At 61.9% G+C, this 2,527-nt stretch overlaps 1 protein-coding gene across 1 annotated transcript; it reads left to right on the top strand.

Moving 5' to 3' along the window:
- The first annotated feature begins 1,501 nt into the window (after window positions 1-1,501).
- On the top strand, window positions 1,502-2,448 carry Tmem210 (transmembrane protein 210). Its single transcript, XM_005408583.2, has 4 exons — window positions 1,502-1,640; window positions 1,782-1,917; window positions 2,109-2,138; window positions 2,252-2,448. Exons 1-4 carry the CDS (start codon window positions 1,556-1,558, stop codon window positions 2,406-2,408), a joined length of 408 nt encoding a protein of 135 aa, XP_005408640.1. The 5' UTR covers window positions 1,502-1,555; the 3' UTR covers window positions 2,409-2,448.
- The last annotated feature ends 79 nt before the right edge of the window (window positions 2,449-2,527 follow it).

Below are 2,527 nucleotides of genomic sequence, written 5' to 3'. Positions count from 1 at the left end.
CAAGGGCTTGAGTGAGACAGCTCTACCTTTGCCTGAACGTTGGAGACAGGCTCAGTCCAGGAGGTGCATGCACTCCAGTCCCCTGGGGTCCACCCTGGCCTGACACTTAGTGTTGTAGGCCTGCTCCAGCCGTGTCCCCAGTCCAGTCCCAGAGCTGCTGTTCCCAGGGAGGAAGTGTTCTGGGCTGAAGGGCTGTCCTTGCAGGGAACAAAAGCCCTTTGGAACCCATGCTATTGTCCTGCTCCTGCATTCCCTGGCCTTGAGCCACACCTGGCTTCAGCTGTGTCCTGGCCCCCTGGCCCTTTCCTGGCCCCTCACATTTGCTGCTGTGATCCCAGAGCTGCTGCCCTAGGGCCCTGTCTAGGGTGGCCTACGCTGCACATGCTACAGAAGACAGTGTCGGGCATACAACCGAAGGATTCTACCCCTGCCTCCTTCACTCACGCCGGTGCCGGGGCTGTGGTTACACTGGGTCCCGTGAGATCTGGAGATAGCCTTAAGGCTCTGGCACCCACCCTCTCCCCTCCAAGGTGGCCCTGTCTGGATCCCGCCACTCGTGGCCACCACTTAGCCCCCAGCAGGGTGTGCCTTTGTCCTAACCAGGATGTAAACCTGCCAGACTGGCCTGGCAGGGTGGAGGTGCCAGCCCCTGGCGGAGGGCACACCTTCTATCCTGCATTCCTTTGGAAGTGTCCTGGATCACAGCATGGCTGTGGGTCTGTCCCGGGGACCCCTGCAGGGGACACCTGTGTCTGCCCTTAGAGAGCACCAGAGGCCAGGGGCTGTAGGTCAGGCTGTGCTCTGTGAGGCCGAGGTGGCAGGAGGCCTGGAATCCTGCTAGCCTGGGGGTGCATTTGCTCTTGGTGCCGCCTCAGCTTGGCAGGTCTTGAGGTGGAGGCAGGGTGGAGTGGCTCCGACCAGCCCGGAACAGCAGGTGCAAGGACATGGCCTGGGGAGGTTAACCCTGACCATGCCAGCCTGAGGTAACTGGCTGTCTAGTTGGCAGAACTGACGCTTGGCACAGTGGGCTCCAAATTTAATGGTGGGCCAGGACCCTTGGGTGGTACCTACAACCACTTCTGAGCAGCCGCTCCCAGAGGGATGTTCTGGAGCCATGGCCGGGGGTCCTGCACCTCTCCTGACTGAGTCCCTGTGGGGGCCAGCAGCCTTCAAAACCTGGGCTATGTGGGCAGTGTGGTCTTGAGCTTGCCAGAAGCAGCAGTGAGGGTGGCTAGACATACTCTCACCCCTACCCTGCTGCCCCCTCAGCCCCTCCCTGTCCCAGCCCTGGAGGCTGAGACACATAGTCTGCTTGAGCCCAGACTCTGCTCTGCCACCCTGATGCTGCGAGAGCACTACTGCAAGGCCACTGACCCTGCATCAGAGGGTCCAGCCCCACAGTGCTTGCCTCAGATCTGGCCAGGTCTCCCACCCGTCCTACCCCAAACTCCCCTTGGGCCCTGCAGCCCTGCCCCCGCCCACCCCCTGCCCCACTGTGAGGTCAGCACCATCCTGCAAGTTCCGTCCAGAGCTGTGCAGCGAGGCTGGGCTGGACATGGTCCCCCGTCCTCAGCCTGACTCCTGCCTAGCTGGCAGCCTCCTGGGCCTGATATGTTTGTCCTTGCTCATCCCTGCTGCAGGTGCGCCCCTGCCCCCAAGAGTCCCGCACTTTCCTAGGCAGGGCCTTTCCCACGTCTCACAGGGGCCCCTGGGGCAGGGTGAACCTGGAGGTCCTCCACTGGTGGATAACAGCTCCTGGCCTCATGGCCCTGTCTCCGCAGCTGGGACCAGCTGTGACTGCGGCCTTGGCCTCAGCCGCGAAGCCCTCATCGCCCTGATTGTGGTGCTGGCAGGCATTGGCGCCAGCTGCTTCTGTGCCCTGGTCATTGTGGCCATTGGTGTCTTTCGAGCCAAGGAGTACGTGAGCTCGGTGGGGAGTAGTGGGACGGAGACCATGCAATGGGCCCCACGCCCTCGGTCAAGGGGGGGCTGTTACTAGTGGTTGGGAAGGGCATTTCCCAGGTGTGCACCAGGGAAGGGGCTGGGGCACTGCTGGGCTTACGGGGCCAGCGTTCCTCCAGGAGTCATACCTACATTTGTCCTCCCAGTGAGACCTGCTCCAGACACATGGACAGCAGGTGAGTACTGGCACGGGTGGGGGTGTCCCCTCCATGCCACCATGGGGGAGGCAGCTCATGGAGGCACCGAGAGCCCTGTCCCCAAGGCCCTGCCAGCCTGTGCTGTCATGCAGGTTGGTGGAGCACTATGGGACCCAGGAAGACTGCATGGACATGCGCTCGATGCACATGGAGTCCCACCTGGACCTGGAGGTCCCCATGATGCAGTCCATGGAGGAGCATGTCCTCATGGAGGACACTCTAGAGGAGCTACCCCTACACCCCACGTAGGGCAGAGTGCCAAGCAACAGAATTAAAACTATTTAGTGGTTGTGTGCTGTCCTCCTTGCAAGCAACACAACCCCTCGAGGCACAAGGGTGGTGGGATGCCCCTCCCCCAGGCAGAGAAC

The sequence above is a fragment of the Chinchilla lanigera genome, unplaced genomic scaffold, assembly GCF_000276665.1.
Source record: "Chinchilla lanigera isolate Chin_1 unplaced genomic scaffold, ChiLan1.0 scaffold00112, whole genome shotgun sequence".
Taxonomy (NCBI): Eukaryota; Metazoa; Chordata; class Mammalia; order Rodentia; family Chinchillidae; genus Chinchilla; species Chinchilla lanigera.
Note: the sequence above shows the minus strand (reverse complement) of the source record. Positions and strands in the feature narration are given on the sequence as shown.

Bases quoted from the DNA above. Each gene is read 5' to 3' on its own strand.
- Tmem210 (XM_005408583.2), top strand. From the start codon at position 1,556: ATGGTCCCCCGTCCTCAGCCTGACTCCTGCCTAGCTGGCAGCCTCCTG. The intron at 1,641-1,781 runs GTGCGCCCCTGC...CTGTCTCCGCAG, and splicing joins CTTGCTCATCCCTGCTGCAG to CTGGGACCAGCTGTGACTGC. The intron at 2,139-2,251 runs GTGAGTACTGGC...GCTGTCATGCAG, and splicing joins TCCAGACACATGGACAGCAG to GTTGGTGGAGCACTATGGGA.